The sequence below is a fragment of the Phacochoerus africanus genome, chromosome 9, assembly GCF_016906955.1.
Source record: "Phacochoerus africanus isolate WHEZ1 chromosome 9, ROS_Pafr_v1, whole genome shotgun sequence".
NCBI classification, from domain to species: Eukaryota; Metazoa; Chordata; class Mammalia; order Artiodactyla; family Suidae; genus Phacochoerus; species Phacochoerus africanus.
This window is the reverse complement of record NC_062552.1, coordinates 56,565,476-56,580,389: the sequence shown is the minus strand read 5'-3', so window position 1 is coordinate 56,580,389 and position 14,914 is coordinate 56,565,476. Positions and strand designations below refer to the sequence as shown.

Sequence of the window (14,914 nt, the reverse complement as noted above, 5' to 3'; positions counted from 1 at the left end):
CTGTGCTTAACCACTGCGCCGTCCCTGAGGGCTGTTCTCATTTTTCCGTTCCTGCTCCCTGGAATCCCATCCTTTCAGAGCTGACCGTACTAGCTCTCTTGGCCTCAATTTCCCTTGCGCGTGTGTGAGGCCTAGGTCTCCCTCTAGGAACAAGGAAGAGAGAGAGAACGAGAAGGGCGTGGCTCCGCTCCCCTCCCTATCCCCACCCGCGGCCAAAGGCCCTGCGGGCAGAAATGGGGCTCGGCCCCTTTAAATCCCGCGCGGGAACGCCCGCGGCCGCGCCGGTCCCGGATTTGCGGCTGGGAATTGCCAGTCTCGGCGTGTGCTCCCTGCGCGGCTCCTCGCAGCGCCTTCCGCCCAGCGTGCCGGCTCCGTGCCCCGGGCCGCGAGGGCTCCGCGCCCGTGGGGAGAATGAGCCGCATCTACCACGACAGCGTCCTCCAGAACAAAGCGGTGCAGAGCGCGCGGCTGCCTGGGGCCTGGGACCCCGCCGCCCACCAGGGGTAGGCTCCGCCCGCATCTCCCTCCGCCTCCCGGGCCGGCCTGCGTCGGATCCCTAGGCTCCGCGTAGATCCCGGGCTCCCTGATTGGCAGGGGAAGGGGGGCGCCACCAAGATCGGGTACGGCTGGGAGGAAAGGCGGGGCTCGCCGAAGGTCCCCTGGGCTCCAGACCTCTCTTCCCAGTGCTCCCCTCGGAGCGCACCCCTTAAGCCTTAAAACTCACAGAGGGTCGGTCCTGACTCCCAAACAGCGCTCATAAGACGGCGATTGCTTATCAACCTTTGTCTTTATCCCGCGCTGGCATATATCAGCTATAAACTTCACCACTTGCCCCTGCCTTGCCTTTAGGCCTTTTGCACACGGTGCACTCCGCTTCAGTAGGGACTGTGTGGTGCTGTGACGGGAACAGCGGGTGGGAGTTGGCCTGGGAGGGAGGGCCAGGCTTGCCTGGAGGCTTGACTTGGATCCGGAGGGCCAGGCCCTACCATCACTGGCACGGAGAACAGAGAACGACTAGACCACTCCATTTGCAATTACAAATACAACTGAATGAAGGGAGTAGCGGGATAGATAGGGGCGAGTGAGGTACTGGGAGTTTTCACTTTTCAGCCCCATCTCTTCACCTGCCCCCACCCCTCTCCCATTTATGTGGTTCCAAAAAGGAAGTCCCCAGGTTCTGCTTTTGTGAAAATTAGGATTGGCAAGCCAGGGTCTGGTTCCCTTTAATGAGGAACTCTGATTTTTTTGTTTTGTTTTTTTGTTTGTTTGTTTTTTTAGGGCCTCTCCCACAGCATATGGAAATTCCCAGGCTAGGGGTTGAAGGGAGCTGCAACTGCTGACCTATGCCACAGCTACGGCAATGCCAGATCCTTAACCCATTGAGCAAGGCCAGGGATGGAACCCGAGTCCTCAAGGATACTAGCAGGGTTTGTTAAGGCTGAACCACGATGGGAACTCCTGGGACCCTCTGATCTTGGCCTAGTCACAAACCTTCTGAGTCTGGGTTTCCCCATTTCTAAAGTGGATATGAATGAGAGCGGGAGTGTGAAAGTGCTTTAGAAGTTCTCTTGTGCACAGAGGGTTAAGGACCCTGTGTTGTCACTGCAGCAGCTGTGGTCACTGCTCTGGTGTGGATGCCATCCCTGGCCTTCCATGGGAACTTCCATGTGCCACGAGGGCAGCCAAAAAATAAATTTTTTAAAAAGGAAGTGCTTTAAAACACGTGACAAGAGAAGCTACTTAGACCCTACCCCCTGAAAAATTTGGTTAAATAAAAAAGTAAAATCTCTTATATTCAGTAAACACTTTAATAGTGTACACAGCACCTTCACATACATGATTGTGTGTTGTCATCATCATAGAAGCAGAATAGGGTGGCTGTGATGCTCCCATTTTGTGGATAAGAACACTACAGAGGTTATAGTAACCCCCTGCAGGAGGGGCCATAGCTTGGTCTTACAGCCTGGCAATACTGCTTCCTACTTTCTGGATGATACCCCAGACTTTGGGACCCTTAGAGGTGTGGGAGCACAGAGAAGGGGGCTGCAACATACTGGGCCCTTCTCGGGGGCCAGGTGAATGGGAGACAGGTTTGGGACACGCTTCTGTCTAGTATACACTCTGAACTGGGCCATGGCCCTTGTGAGGGGCTCTTTCCTCCAGACTGACAGAACCAGTTGGTCCCCTCTTCTCTCTCATTCCCAGGGGAGATGGTGTCCTGCTGGAGGGAGAGCTGGTCGATGTATCACGGCACAGCATCTCAGATGCCCATGGCAGGAAGGTGAGGATGTTTCCTTGGGGGCACCCACAGGGCACTGGCTTCAAGGTCCTTACCCTCCAATGCATTTCCCTCTGCTTGGTGCCGCCAGTGCCAAGACTTGGGGTCCAGCTCTTTGCTCAATCAAGGGCCTCCCGGGACAGGTGAAGAGTCTGGGAGATTGGCAGCCAAAAGGAGCCGTAGGTGGAAGGGATCAGTTTGGGCTGTGCTGGGTGGTTAACAGGTGAGAGGGCCTGGGTTCTTAAGAAGACAGACCAGGCTCTAAACCCAAGGGGTGTGTTTGGGGCTGGGACTAGGAGGACTGAGAGCAAGAAGGGGTGAGGTAAGTAGTTCAGGACTCAGGCTCTGAATGCTGAGTGAAGGGATCTTGGCACCTTCTGATGGAAGAGATTTAATGTGCTGGGAGGCTTGGAGTTCCCATTGTGACTCAGCGGTAATGAATCTGACTAGTGTCCATGAGGACGCAGGGTTTGGGTTTTTGTTTGTTTGTTTGTTTGTTTGTTTTCTCTTTTTGTCTTTTCTAGGGCTGCCCCTGAGGCATATGGAGGTTCCTGGGCTAGGGGTCCAATCGGAGCTGTAGCCGCTGGCCTATGCCACAGCAACGCCAGATCCAAGCTGTGTCTGTGACCTACACCATAGCTCACGGCAATGCCAGATCCTGAACCCACTGAGCAAGGCCAGGGATCGAACCCTCAACCTCATGGTTCCTAGTCGGATTCATTATAACCACTGAGCCACTACGGGAACTCCAAGGATGCAGGTTTGATCCCTGTCCCTCGTGGTTCCTACTTGGGTTTGTTTCTGCTGCACCATGACGGGAACTCCATGTTTATCCATTTTAAATGTTTGTATCTATTAAATCCAAACTCCCAGTCCATCCCTCTCCCTCTCCCTTCCCCCTTGGCAACTATAAGTCTGTATTCTATGTCTATGAGTCTGTTTCTGTTTCATAGATAGATTCGTTTTTGTCATATTTTAGATTCTGTATATAAGTGATATCATATTGTATTTATCTTTCTCTTTCTGACACTTCACTTAGTATGAGAATCTCTCGGTGCAGCCATGTTGTTGCAGATGGCATTATTTCATTCTTTTTTATGGCTGAGTAGTATTCCATTATGTATATGTACCAGATCTTCTTTTTTTTTTTGGCTTATTAGGGCCACACTCACCGCATATAGACATTCTCAGGCTAGGGGTCGAATTAGAGCTACAGCTCCCAGTCTACACCACAGCCACAGCAACTCGGGATCTGAGCTGCATCTGCAACCTACACCACAGGTCATGGCAACGCCAGATCACTGAGTGAAGCCAGGGATTGAACCTGCCTCATGGATACTAGTCGGATAGTCGGATTCGCTTTCCACTGCGCCACAATGGGAACTTCTACCACATTTTTTTTTTTTTTTTTTGCTGCATTTGTGGCATATGGTAGTTCTCAGGCCAGGGATCTAACCTGTGCCACAGCAGTGACTCAAGCCACTGCTGTGACAACAACAGATCCTTAACCCACTGTGCCACAAGAGAACTTCTGTATCACATGTTCATAATCCATTTGTTGATGGACATTTATTTAGGTTGTATCCAAGTCTTGGATATTGTCAATTGTGCCGCTGTGAACATAGGGGTGCATATATCTTTTTGAATTATGGGTTTTGTCCAGGTATATGCCTAGAAGTAGGATTGTTGGATCATAAGGTAGGTCTATTTTTACTTTTATGAAGATCCTCCATACCGTTTTCCATGGTGGTTGCACCAGCTTACATTCCCACCAACACTGTAGGAGGGTTCACTTTTCTCCACGCCTTCTCCAGCATTTGCTGTTTTTAGACTTATTAATGATGGCCATTCTGACTGGTGTGAGGTGGTACTTTATTATAGTTTTGACGTGCATTTCTCTGATCCTTAGTGATGCTGAACATCTTTTCATATGCCTACTGGCCATCTGTATGTCTTCTTTGGAGAAATGTCTATTAGGTCTTCTTCCCACTTTTTTGATTGGGTTGTTTGATTTTTTGTTGTTGAGTTATATGTGTTGTTTGTATGTTTTGGAGATTAAGCCTCAAGACTGCTCTGCAGTGATCCCACTTGCTTTCCCAGCCTGGACTCCCATGAAGCCTCTAAGGGTCTTGTGTTGCTCAGACATACACACGGGAGTTCTTGCTGTGGCACAGTAGGATTGGCGGCACCTCTGGAACACTGGGCTTCAGGTTCTATCCTCAGCCTGGCACAGTGGGTTAAGGATCTGATCCCTGCCCTGGGAACTTGTACGCTGTGGGGCGGCCAAAAAAGAAAACAAAAAATAATAAACATTTGTTAAGGAATTCCCAGGTGACTCAGCAGGTTAAGAACCTCACATAGTGTCTGTGGTGATGTGGGTTTGATCTCTAGCCTTGCTCAGTGGGTTAAGGATCCTTGCTCAGTGGGTTGCAAGTTGCCTTGTAGGTCACAAATGTAGCTCAGATCTGGATGTTGCATAAGCTGGCAGCTGCAGGTCCGACTTGACCCCATTTCAAGAACTTCCACATGCCTTGGATGTGGCCCTAAAAAACAAAAAAAAACTATACATACTGGATTTTGACTTTTTTTTTTTTTCTTTTCTTTTTAGGGCTGCACCCAAAGCATATGGAAGTTCCCAGGCTCGGGGTCAGATTGGAGCTGTGGCTGCCAGCTTACGCCACAGCCACAGCAACGCAGGATCGGAGCTGCGTCTGCAACGACACCACAGCTCACAGCAGCGTCGGAGCCTTAACCCACTGACCAAGGCCAGGGATCAAACCTGCTTCCTCATGATACTAATTTTCCACTGAGCCATGGTGGGAACTCAAGACCTTGACTTTTATTTTATGTACCTGTCAAGGCTTTTGATATTCTTTTTTTTTTTTTTTTGAGTTAAGAACAAGTCATTTTATTTTATTTTATTTGTCTTTTTGCCATTTCTTGGGCCGTTCCTGCGGCATATGGAGGTTCCCAGGCTAGGGGTCGAATCGGAGCTGTAGCCACCGGCCTACTCCAGAGCTACAGCAACTCGGGATCCGAGCCACGTCTGCAACCTACACCACAGCTCACGGCAACACCGGATCGTCAACCCACTGAGCAAGGGCAGGGATCGAACCCACAACCTCATGGTTCCTAGTCAGATTCGTTAACCACTGCGCCACGACGGGAACTCCTTACTTTAATTATTTAAGTAAATACTTAAGTACTGAGTACAATAGGAAATAGCGTGTTGAAAGCATAGACTCTGGACCCAGTCCTGCTTTTACTACTTAGTATTATGGGTAAGTTGTTACCATTTTTGTTTTTGTTTTTTTGGCTTTTGGTATTCTTCCCACATCCTTTTCTTACAGTTGCGGGTTTTTCCCTTCTTGCCTCCTCTCTTTCTCCCAGGAGGTGCTTTCCTCTTCTTCAGTCTCTGAGAGCATCTGGCCCACCTGTTTTGATGAGGATAGCTGGCAGGCACACTTCATGCTTTACCCTGTGCCTGCTCCTCCATTATCTCTTAAATCCTGACAACGAGGAGCTCCCATCGTGGCGCAGCAGAAATGAATCCGACTAGGAACCATAGCAGTTTCCTGCCTGGCTCAGTGGTAATGAACCATGAGGACTCGGATTCCATCCCTGGCCTTGCTCAGTGGGTTAAGGATCTGGCGTTGCTGTGAGCTGTGGTGTAGGTCGCAGATGCAGCTTGGATCTGGTGTGGCTATGGCTGTGACTGGCAGCTGTAGCTCTGATTAGACTCCTAGCCTGGGAACCTCCATATGCTGTGGGTGCAGCTGTAAAAAGACAAAAGATAAAAAAAGAAAAGAATTGATATTGGAGTTCCTGTTGTGGCTTAATGGAAACGAACCCAACTAGGATCCATGAGGATACAGGTTCGATCCCTGGCCTCGCTCAGTGGGTTAAGGATCCAGCATTGCCATGAACTGTGGTGTAGGTCACAGAGGTGGCTCGGCAAAAAAGCAAAAAAAAGTGAAGTTCCTGTTGTGGCTCAGTGGTTAACAAATCCAACTAGGAACCATGAGGTTGCGGGTTCGATCCCTGGGCTTGCTCAGTGGGTTAAGGATCTGGCGTTGCCGTGAGCTGTGGTGTAGGTTGCAGACGGGGCTCGAATCCCGAGTTGCTGAGGCTCTGACATTGGCCAGCAGCTACAGCTCCGATTCGACCCCTAGCCTGGGAACCTCCATATGCTGCGGGAGCTGCTCAAGAAATGGCAAAAAGATAAAAATAAAAAAAAAAAAAAAGCAAACAAAGCTGACAACATGCCCTAAACATCATTTTGTCTCCAAGGCAACAGGAGAAACCGAGGTTAGGAATGATTTGCTCCAGGACCCACATTTGTGAGAAGAGGCACAGTGGCTGTCCTCACTCAGAACCTCATTTCAGTGTCCTTTCCATGGCCTCTTTGCTGCTGCCACTCCTCCCTCATGGTATTTGGGGTCCTTAGTGCTTGGGTTTTTTGTATATACTTTCTGTCTCTGACTGCATGGAGGCTTCAGGGTGTGGCTCTGAGCTTGCCCTCTCGAGGAAATCTCGTATGGCTCATTATGTGTGACAAGTTCTCTTTCTTTTTCTCTTTAGGGCCACATCCGCTGGCACATGGAGGTTCCCAGGCTAGGAGTCAAATTGGAGATGCAGCTGCTAGCCTACACCACAGCCACAACAACGTAGGATCCGAGCCGTGTCTGTGACCTACTCCAGAGCTCCTGGCAACACCAGATCCTTAACCCACTGAGCAAGGCCAGGGATAGAACCCGAGTCCTCATGGATACTAGTTGGATTTTGTTTCTGCTGCACCACAACAGGAATTCCAACAAGTTCTCCTCTAAACACATGAATGAATGATAGTGCAGTGGGGTCCTCTGGCTAATGTAAACATCTTTTGGAGCTGTGGTGGGATTCTGGGGGTAGAGAGTAAGGTTGGGGGGGGGGGTTGCTACAGCCAGAGCATATGGGGAGTGTGTGTGTCGGAGGGTGAAGCATGAAACAGCCCCCTCACTCTCTCTCTGCCTGGCCCCAGGAGCGCTACTACGTGCTGTATATCCGGCCCAGTTGCATCCATCGCCGTAAGTTTGATCCCAAGGGAAATGAAATCGAGCCCAACTTCAGCGCCACCAGGAAGGTGAACACAGGCTTCCTCATGTCATCCTACAGTAGGTACCCCCTCTTCTTCCCTTAGGGCCCCCCTACACTGTGGCCTTCCATTGTTTCCAGGGGTCTCTTGGCTCCTAGAAAGTATCTTAGCATGGTTGTCCTTGAAGCCCACACTTGGCCTGAGGACTCCCTGGCTGGACTCTTCCTGCCCCTGGTTCACTCAGGATCCCCAGTGCTCCACGTCAGTCCTGAGGGCCTGGCTACCTTCTCGGCTCTTACCATCTTCTGCAGCCTGGCAGAATCATATGTGAACCTGCCTTTGTGCAGAGTTCAAGCCAAATGGCCTCTATTTTCCTGCCAAAATTCTTTTTCGTGTGTGTCTTTTTAGGGCCACACCTGCAGTCTGTGGAAATTCACAGGTTAGGGATTGGATCAGAGGTACAGCTGCAGGCCTACACCACAGCCACAGCAACGCATGGTCTGAACAACGTCTGCAACCTACCCCACAGCTCACGGCAATGCCAGATCTTTAACCCACTGAGCGAGGCCAGGGATAGAATCTATGTCCTCATGGATAGTAATCAGGTTCATTACCGCTGAGCCACAGTGGGAACTCCCCTGCCAAAATTCTTACTTGGTTCTCGGGCCCTCCCTGATCTCATTCCTCTTCCCCCACTTTTGGCTGTAGAAGGACATTTTTTTTTTGTCTTTTGTCTTTGTTGTTGTTGTTGTTGTTGTTGTTGCTATTTCTTGGGCCGCTCCTGCGGCATATGGAGGTTCCCAGGCTAGGGGTTGAATCAGAGCTGTAGCCACCGGCCTACGCCAGAGCCACAGCAACGCGGGATCCAAGCCGCGTCTGCAACCTACACCACAGCTCACGGCAACGCTGGATCGTTAACCCACTGAGCAAGGCCAGGGACCGAACCCGCAACCTCATGGTTCCTAGTCGGATTTGTTAACCACTGCGCCACGACGGGAACTCCTGTAGAAGGACATTTTTGCTGTCTGCCCCTCATGAGGTTTTGAGGTTGAGTGGAAATCCACCCCTCCATCACGTTATCTATTCATGCTTTCGGTTGCTCATTGATTTTGTGAACATTTAATGAGAATCCACCCTGAACCACACACTGAGGGTCCAGAGAAGGGCAAGACCCGGACCTGCACTCAGGATGTTCTTAGTCTAGTAGAGGAGCTGGAGGCCATGACTGGAGTCCAGGCAGGTGCAGTCAGCGGAGGTGCCCTGGCAGAGGGAACGCTAGTACTGGATCCTGAAAGATGAGCAGGAATCATCTGGGTACTGAGGCGTGGAAAGGTGTTTCAGAGATGGGGCAGCATGCCAAGGGAATTCTGGGAATCGAGGGCTCCCAATGCAGGTGAGGAGAAGCCTTCCAGGGGGAGCTCTGCAGTAAGTGGTTTTAAGTAGGTGAGTGACGTGATTAGATTTTAAAAACCCCTGGGGCGGGGTGAATAGACTGGAAACCAGGAGGCTGTTAGGAGGCTGCGATGGCAACTAGGAAGGAGATATGAGGCCAGGATGAAGGACGGGTCAGTGAGGATGGAGAGACTGGGCAGGCTCAAGATAGAGGAGGAGAGTTCCCGCTGTGGCGCAATGCAATTGGCAGCGTCTTGGGAGCACTGGGTTGCAGGTTCAATCCCTGGTCCAGCACAGTGGGTTAAGGATCTTGCTGTAGCTGTAGCTTAGGCTGAGACTGAGACTGCTGCTTGGATCTGATCCCTGGCCCTGGGAACTCCAGGGAGGCCAGAAAAAAAAAAAAAAAAAGACAGAGGAGGGATGGTGGCTTCAGTGTTTGTTTGGATATGGGGAGGATAAGGGGAGTCCAGGGTGACCCCAGGATTTGGCTTCGGGTGCCAGGTTTAGGGGACAGAGGTGCAATCAGAGCAGTTTGGGGAGGAGTTCTGTTTGGGACCCATAGCATTAGCCACGTGGTAGCACTTCCAGCTAGAGGAGGATGTCTCCTGGAGGCTGGGTGGTACTGTTCTAGAACCCAGGAAGAGCCCTGAGCTGGCTGCACGTATTTCAGTGTCATCACATGTGGGTGGTACTGAAGCTGCTTCAGTGAATAAGTCACCCTGGGTTGTCCTGGGTAACAATAAGGACAGGGGCTGGACAGGGAAGGAGCCTCAAGGAGCAGGGGAAGGAACACGAGAGGAGTCTGAACAGGATGGAGAAAGCGTGTGTCTCTGAAGCCCAGAGAAGCCCAGGGGGACAGGAGTGAGGAGTGGCAGTGGGGTCAGGGGCTGCCCAAGGCCCAGTGAGGTCAGGACTGCGGAGCACCCAGTGGGCTTCACGGTGATGTGCTCCCCCGTAGCTCTGCAGGGGTGGTGTGGTCTGGAGTGGAGGGCGCCACAGCCAGAGCACAGGAAGGCAGATAGGCAAGATCTAGGCAAGGAAGACAAGCAGGTCCCTGAAGAAGTGGGAGGGGGTAGGACCTGGGGCCCGAGATCAGATACTTTGTCCTTTGGCAGAAGGGAAGGAGGGAGGAGTTCCCGTCGTGGCACAGCAGAAAGAAATCCGACTAGGAACCGTGAGGTCTCAGGTTCCGTCCCTGGCCTCCTCTCAGTGGGTTAAGGATCCAGTGTTGCCATGAGCTGTGGTGTAGGTTTGAAGACATAGCTCAGATCCCGCATTGCTGTGGCTGTGGTGTAGACCAGCAACTGTAGCTCTGATTTGACCCCTGCTGTGGGTGCAGCCCTGAAAAGCAAAAAAAAAAAGAAGAGAGGTGGTGGCAGGAAGGTGAGTGGCCCCACCTCTGGCTTTTGTCATCTTGCGAAGTAGGAAGTGAGGTGGCTCTTCTGGGGGGATGTTGAGCCGGGTAGGGGTTGAGGAGAGGGAGCAGTGAACCTCCTCCTTGCAAGTGAGATGTCTAGGGGTTCCTGGAAGGCGTTCCTGGCAGAGCTTGTCAGAGGTTTCATGCGATGAACCAAACGTGGTCTGGTCTTTGTGGCCGGCAGCCCTCTGGATGTCGGCATGGGGAAGGTGGCCTGCAGAGAGCTCCGGGGTGGCCATGAGAGGCCTCGCTTCTTCGTCTGGCACTGGGACTGCCCTCTCCTCCCCAACCTGGGATTAGTGGATTTGGGACTTTCGGGGTAGATGAGTGAGAGGGGCATCCTCCCTGAGTCTCTGGGCTCTGCCAGGGCCAGGATGAGAGGCATGGGGACCATCAAAGTCTGCTCCTGGTTCCAGCAGACCCCACCCCAGCCAGGGTGACCTGAGGGCTGGGAGAGAACCCTGCCTAGTCACTGGGGTCGCCATGGGAAGGCAGAATTATGTGGAGGGGCGTTCCTGTCGTGGCTCAGCGGTTAGCGAACCTGACTAGCATCCATGAGGATGCAGGTTCGATCCCTGGCCTCAATCAGTGGGTTAAGGATCTGGTGATGTGGTGAGCTATGGTGTAGGTCGCAGACACAGCTTGGATCCTGTGTTGCTGTGGCTGTGGTGTAGGCCAGCGGCTACAGCTCTGATTGGACCCCTAGCCTGGGAATTGTGGTGGGTTCGACCCTAAAAAGACAAAAAGACCAAAAAAAAAAAAAAAGAATTATATGGAGGGCTTGAATCTTGCCTCTTCCGCTGACTAGCTTTGTGACCTTGGGCAAATTAATTAGCCTCTCTAAGCCTTAGTTTTCTCATCTGTAAATAGGAATAAGAAATACAGTAACACTTGCTGAGGGTTTGCTGTGTGCCAGGCCCCATCCTAAGTGCTTTGCTTGCATTAGATAATTCTTTTACACCTCCTGTCAACCTCATCAGTAGGTACCACTTTTATCCCTATATGTCAGGCACAGAGAGAGGTTAAGTAACTTGCCTGTGGTCCCACAGTGTGTAAGCAGATTTGCACCAGGCAGTCTGGCTCCAGAGCCTGAACTCAGAACTCCTTGATGGATACTCGCAGGATGGGAGCTTCAGAGCCCTTCCTTCAGGTGGTTGTGAGCAGGTGCAACACTCATCCTTCACCTGGCTCTTAAAAAGCCCTCCCAAATTGCTTCTATCCCATGGTGGCTCAGTGCTAACAAACCCGACTGAGATATCCATGAGGATGCGGATTCGATCCCTGGCCTTGCTCAGTGGATTAAGGGTCTGGTGTTGCCGTGAGTTGTGGTGTAGGTCATAGATTTGGTTCAGATCCCACATTGCTGTGGCTGTGGTGTAGGCTGGTGGCCACAGCTCCAATTCGATCCCTAGCCTGGGAACTTCCGTATGCCCAGGCTATGGAAGCCTGGGTGGGTGGGACCATAAAAAGACCAAAAAAAAAAAAAATTCTTGCTATTATAGTGAATAACCCACTTGTGCTGTGTACCTGCAGAGGTGGAGGCCAAGGGAGACACCGACAGACTCTCGCCCGAAGCACTGAAGGGGCTGGTGAATAAGCCAGAGCTGCTTGCGCTGACCGAGAGCCTCACCCCCGACCAGACGGTGGCATTCTGGATGCCTGAGTCAGAGATGGAGGCCATGGAGCTCGAGATAGGGGCTGGGGTCCGGCTGAAAACTCGTGGTGATGGTCCCTTCCTGGGTGAGCAGGGCAGCCTCCACTGTGGCCTGATGCTCCCCTATGACCTGTCGGGGCTCCTGGCCTCCTGTTCAAGGCTTCCCCATCCCTCCCTCTTAGAGCTCCTGGAGCAGACCAGGTCTGGCCTCCCTGTGGACATGACCCCTTGAGATTTATGCCCAAGTCCCTCAGCCAGTACCCTGGATCCTGGGGTGCCGCCCAATCCCATGATTCCTGTCAGGGACCTCTTCTACCTGGTACCTTGCGGGTCCCACTCAGGGCCTCCCTGAGCACACCCAGGCCTAGGGGACCCCAGCAAAATGGGCCAGCCCCTTCTATGTTCTGCCACACAGAAAGAGGCCATTCACCTTCTCTCTTCTTCAGAGTCATTAGCCAAACTTGAAGCTGGAACAGTGACCAAGTGTAATTTCGCTGGTGATGGAAAGACAGGAGCGTCCTGGACAGACAACATCATGGCCCAGAAGTCTTGGGAGGGGGCCGCGGCAGAGACCCGAGAACAGGGGGACGGCGCAGAGGACGAGGAGTGGGTAGGTCCAGGGAGGCGACTGTGGACCTGGTGTTGTGGTTTATCTCTTGGCGAGAGCTTGGTACTAGTTGTGGTTAGGTGTAGGGCAAAGAAACAACAACATAAACTTTACTCCACAGCTTTGGGGGGGTTCCTGAGGGTATGTTAGCATCAAGAGGATTCCTTCAGGGTATGAAGAGTGACATCCTGGGACCTTTCTCTTTGGTGGGTCTGAACCGTGCCAATCAACAAGAGAGCCCCAGAGATTTATGAAAGGACAAGATGGAAAGGATGGCATGCAGAGAGGAACCAAGGAGACTTAATGCCATTAAGGCTCCAGATACTTCCACTTCTAGTGAAAATATCTGCCACGTTGGGGCAGTTGAGCTGCTGAATGAGCATTTTCCCCCCACTTTGTTCTGGGCTCCTTGCCCAGAGTGGTTGGAAGAATGGCTGACTTGGTCCTTAAGAGTTTTTTTGGCCCCAAAGTCAGCTCCTTAGATGATCCTCAGCCTATTTGCCATTGATTTGGTTTTTCTCTTTCTTTCTTTTCTTTTTTTTTTTTTCCCTTGCTTTTTAGGGCCAACCTGCAGAATATGGAAGTTCCCAGGCTAGGAGTCAAATTGAAGCTGCAGCTGCTGGTCTACACCACAGCCACAGCACACCACATCCAAGCTGCATCTGCAACCTACCCCACAGCTCATGGCAACACCTGATCCCTACTGATCGAGGCCAGGATTGAACCCGAGTCCTCTTGGATAATAGTCAGGTTCATTTCTGCTGCACCATCCTGGGAACTCCTGATTTGATTTTTTGAGGTATATTTCACTAGAAGATTTGTATTGGTGTGAAAAGACCCTAAATTGAACATTGAAAAAAAGTTTTAGGAGTTCCTGTCGTGGCACAGTGGTTAACGAATCCGACTAGGAACCATGAGGTTGCAGGTTCGGTCCCTGGCCTTGCTCAGTGGGTTAACGATCCAGCGTTGCCGTGAGCTGTGGTGTAGGTTGCAGACACGGCTTGAATCCCGAGTTGCTATGGCTCTGGCATAGGCTGGGGGCTGGAGCTCCGATTCGACCCCTAGCCTGGGAACCTCCATATGCTGAGGGAGCGGCCCAAGAAATAGCAAAAAGACAAAAAAACAAAACAAAACAAAACAAAACACGGGCAATTTCTCTAGGTGATGAAGATGAGTGATATTTGCTAGAGAAAACAGAGACAGGGAGCGTGGAGAGACTGGGTTCCCTTTTGACTTAATAAAGTGAGTCTTGGACTGAAAAAGCAATTGGAGTTGCCAGACTGGCTTCCTGGGCCAACTCTGACAAAAGGAGGCCAAGGCCGGGGCCCCTCAATAAAATGCTTGTTTGTCTGAGGACTTGGAGGAGACGTGTGTGAAATGTGCCCTATTCATCTCTCTTTACTTTACCCCAGGATGACTGAGGTCAGTGAGAGATGGGGTGCCTCCAGGGCCCACCAGCACTGTTAAGCATTTCTTCCATCACCTTTCATCCTGGAGCTCGCAGAAGCAAGTCCGCCAAGCCCTACCCTGGTTCTTCCCTACAGCGGCCACGGAACACCCTTTGAACAAGCTCTGCTAAAATCAAACCCAAGACCCTGGTGTTAGCACTGGGGCCCTGTGCTGCGCCTCATGAAGCATCTCTCCCTGGATGTGAGTCTAACCTTCCTAGACATTTTCATGATAGCGAGTTCCCCAGGGCATTCAGGGGAACTGGACTTGGTACAGAACTGGGGGGGAAAAAAAATCCCTCATCTGCATGCAGAATGGCTCAGAGAAGTTAGCAGGGCCTCCTTCTTCTGTTCTTGTTGTGTAGCCTGCTTTCCTTCTTAAACTGCCCTCTTCCCTAGCACTCTGTGCTGTAGCCTCTGTGCCCCTGCTCAAGCCTCCTTGTCCCCTTTTCAGCCCCCCAGAACTGTCAGTTTTTTTCCTCCTCTGGTTGTCTGTATCTTTGGGGTTCCTGTCTCCTGACCTCCCTTTGCTCCTTTCCCAGGGATGCTCCTCTCAGAGAGGCTGAGAGCATTCAGAGGTGTGGCTGGCGGGTCTCCATCTCTGACTTATTCTGCCAGACTACATTTTTTTTTTTTTTTTTTTAAAGCATGCACATGTGGCGTATGGAGGTTCCCAGGCTAGGGGTCAAGTCAGAGCTGCAGCTGCTGGCCTACACCACAGCCACAGCAACGCCAGATCTGAGCCACGTCTGCAACCTACACCACAGCTCATGGCAACACTGGATCCTTATCCCACTGAGTGAGGCTAGGGACCAAATCCACCACCTCATGGATCCTAGTAGGGTTCATCACCGCTGAGCCATGACAGGAACTCCCCCAGGCCACATTTTTTATAACACTTTTCTTGTTTTGTACCTTGAGAACTTTTTATGAATGAATAAAATCTTCAGGAAATGATTCCTCTATACCGACTGGGTTGTTATTTGATATAAACAGCCTCCCAACTGAGCAATCTCTGTATAAGAAGAAAGCCACATCATTTTG

At 51.4% G+C, this 14,914-nt stretch overlaps 1 protein-coding gene across 2 annotated transcripts; it reads left to right on the top strand.

Annotated features, from left to right (window-relative positions):
• Positions 1-291: 291 nt before the first annotated feature.
• Positions 292-14,835, top strand: ARPIN (actin related protein 2/3 complex inhibitor). Of its 2 annotated transcripts, XM_047795125.1 has the most exons (6): positions 292-503; positions 2,206-2,281; positions 7,299-7,431; positions 11,695-11,901; positions 12,262-12,425; positions 13,835-14,835. In XM_047795125.1, exons 1-6 carry the CDS (start codon positions 412-414, stop codon positions 13,841-13,843), a joined length of 681 nt encoding a protein of 226 aa, XP_047651081.1. In that variant the 5' UTR covers positions 292-411; the 3' UTR covers positions 13,844-14,835. The 2 variants fall into 2 exon arrangements, with proteins under 2 accessions (XP_047651081.1, XP_047651082.1); XM_047795126.1 differs by lacking the exon at positions 2,206-2,281 and having other exon boundaries at positions 452-503; positions 13,835-14,541.
• Positions 14,836-14,914: the final 79 nt, after the last annotated feature.